The 2,350-nt window shown below is 35.4% G+C and overlaps 1 protein-coding gene across 1 annotated transcript; it reads left to right on the forward strand.

The window, feature by feature from the left end:
• The first annotated feature begins 252 nt into the window (after nt 1-252).
• LOC134263889 (uncharacterized) lies at nt 253-1,707 on the forward strand. Its single transcript, XM_062746249.1, has one exon. It carries the CDS (start codon nt 253-255, stop codon nt 1,705-1,707), a length of 1,455 nt encoding a protein of 484 aa, XP_062602233.1.
• Nucleotides 1,708-2,350: the final 643 nt, after the last annotated feature.

The following is a 2,350-nucleotide window of genomic DNA, read 5'->3' on the forward strand; positions in this document are numbered from 1 at the left end:
GTAAATCACAATACAAAGACATGGATTTTAAATGATTTTAAATATGTCTAATCATGTGGAAATTGTTCATTGAACAATTATTACAAGTCAAAAGGAATGTCTAATATGATACATGTAATGTAAGTTTCCATTCCTTTCCTATTACATCATACTAAATTTTAAATTCGTACTTCAAAACAGTTGGTTGCTAAGTATTTAACAGGTAAATACGTACACTAATTCATTCTTTTAAGCAGATACCACTCGACAAACATGGGTGTAGGTAGTTCCAAACACAATTCACCGGACTTTCATCTAACGATGAATGAAATGTGTAAATCCCATTCACAACCTTTAGACATTATATGTGAGGACTGTGATAAATGCATTTGTGCTATGTGTACCAAAGCCCAAAATCATACCTGGAAAACAACTACCACAATATTGGAAGACATGCATAATTATCTGAATGGAATTGAAAAGGAGGTGAAGAAAATATCAAAAAAAATCTCAGAAAATGAAACACTGTACTCTTCTGAGTACAGAAAATTACAGAAGCATTTTGAAGAAATAATTACGTTGCTGACGAAAGAAAAAAGACACCATGAACAAAGATTGAAAGACAATACGGAAGAAAAGAATGATCGATTGATCCGTCAGAGATCCGAGCTAGGGATGAAGAAAAGAAAAGTTTTGGACACAATGAAATCTATGGAGGATAACATTAGAAATAAATCATATGTGAGCTTGATTGAAAACAAAAGAAAATTTACAATAATTAGCAGTGATTTAGAGGTGCATATGACAAACTGTGAACAATCTGTGAGGTTCATCAAAGGCGCAATTAATATCAATTTGATTAAATCTTTGTTGGGAAGAACCTTGGATTTAGATGATGTTGGACTGGTTAAAATAAACTCATTTCAATATGGAAAAAACGTTTTATCTATATTGAAAACATTTAATGAAGACCATTGTTATTTAAGAGAAGATAATTCAGAATATACCGAACAAATTAACATGGAAGGTGCAAAATCACAGAAAATTAGTATTTCTCCTAATGATTTCTGCGTGACTGAAACGGGCGATATTTTTTTCACTGGTCCTACAAGCAAGTCAGTCTGCTATTTGTCTCCATCAAGTTCTCCAGCAGAACCTCTCTCTACAGTCATCAGTACAGATCGACTGGTACCATGGGGAATCTGTCAGTCATTAGATGGTGGACTACTAGTTACCTTTAGAGACAAGGAATCGGAACTCTACAACTTAGACGAACACAGCAGACGTCTGGTGAGACACATCACAGTGACAGGTGATGTCATCCATGAGTATGAGTACCAGGAGGACGGTCACACCAGATTGTTTACATGGCCATACAGAGTCACTCAAAACAGTAACACTGATATCTGTGTTGTGAATCGTTCTCGGAGCACGGCAGGTGATCTAAGGATTATCTCTCTCTCTGGTGGTATGAAGTCAGTCTACCAAGGCGAGAACGTGACCAAGATCCTCAACCCAGCAGATGTAGTGTGCGACTCCCTCTGTAACATCCTTGTTACTGATATTAATAACCGCCAAATCCATCTACTGAGTTCTAATGGGGAGTATTTGAAGTCCTTATTGACAGATAATGAAGAGAATCGTCCACATTCACTGTCTCTACACAATTCTACATTGTGGGTAGGGTATTACGAAGGATCAGTTACAGTATTTCAGTACAGTATGTAAAACTATACCTAATAAACATGATAAACTAGGTGAAAATAATTGTGATACAAATTTATTCAGTTTTGAGATTAGAATTAGAAACCTAAGTCCCGTGTCCCAGTGGGTGCTGGCACGAAAAAGATCCCTCCCTGCTCAATAGCCCAGAGTGACGAGTATAGGACAAAATTTGCAGCACTCTGTCGTAAAGGGGTGGTGTCTCCATATGAAAGAAACATTCTCTAGAGGGACGTTGAGGTTGGTCGCAAGCTTGCTTTTGTCATCAATTTTCAAATTGGTACCCAATTTCGACAATTTGAACGGTTGTGCTATGTACATTTGATTATGACATCAATTACGTCACAAATGTGACGTTTCGTTTTTCCTGTTTAATTCCCTGAAAATGACTTTGTAAATATATGTAGTGTGTACGAATCAGATAGGTTATACAAAGTCTGTGCTATTGTACATAAACTTCGTACATCTATGAACCAAGATATGTCAAAATTAAATTACAGTCTGGAAATCTGATGTGATTGTGTATAATGTGTTTAAATAATTAAAGAAAATATAAAAAAAAATGAATAATTTCTATCGTAAGTTGTTTTAAACTGCTTAAAGTCAATCAAAAGGAAACAGTGTAATTAAAAAATGTGGTATTTGTTCA

Source organism: Saccostrea cucullata, unplaced genomic scaffold (genome assembly GCF_032062105.1).
Source record: "Saccostrea cucullata isolate Sc308-1 unplaced genomic scaffold, CSIRO_AGI_Scuc_v1 ctg11593, whole genome shotgun sequence".
Lineage (NCBI taxonomy): Eukaryota > Metazoa > Mollusca > Bivalvia > Ostreida > Ostreidae > Saccostrea > Saccostrea cuccullata.

Coding starts and splice junctions, on each gene's coding strand:
- LOC134263889 (XM_062746249.1), top strand. CDS start 253: ATGGGTGTAGGTAGTTCCAAACACAATTCACCGGACTTTCATCTAACG.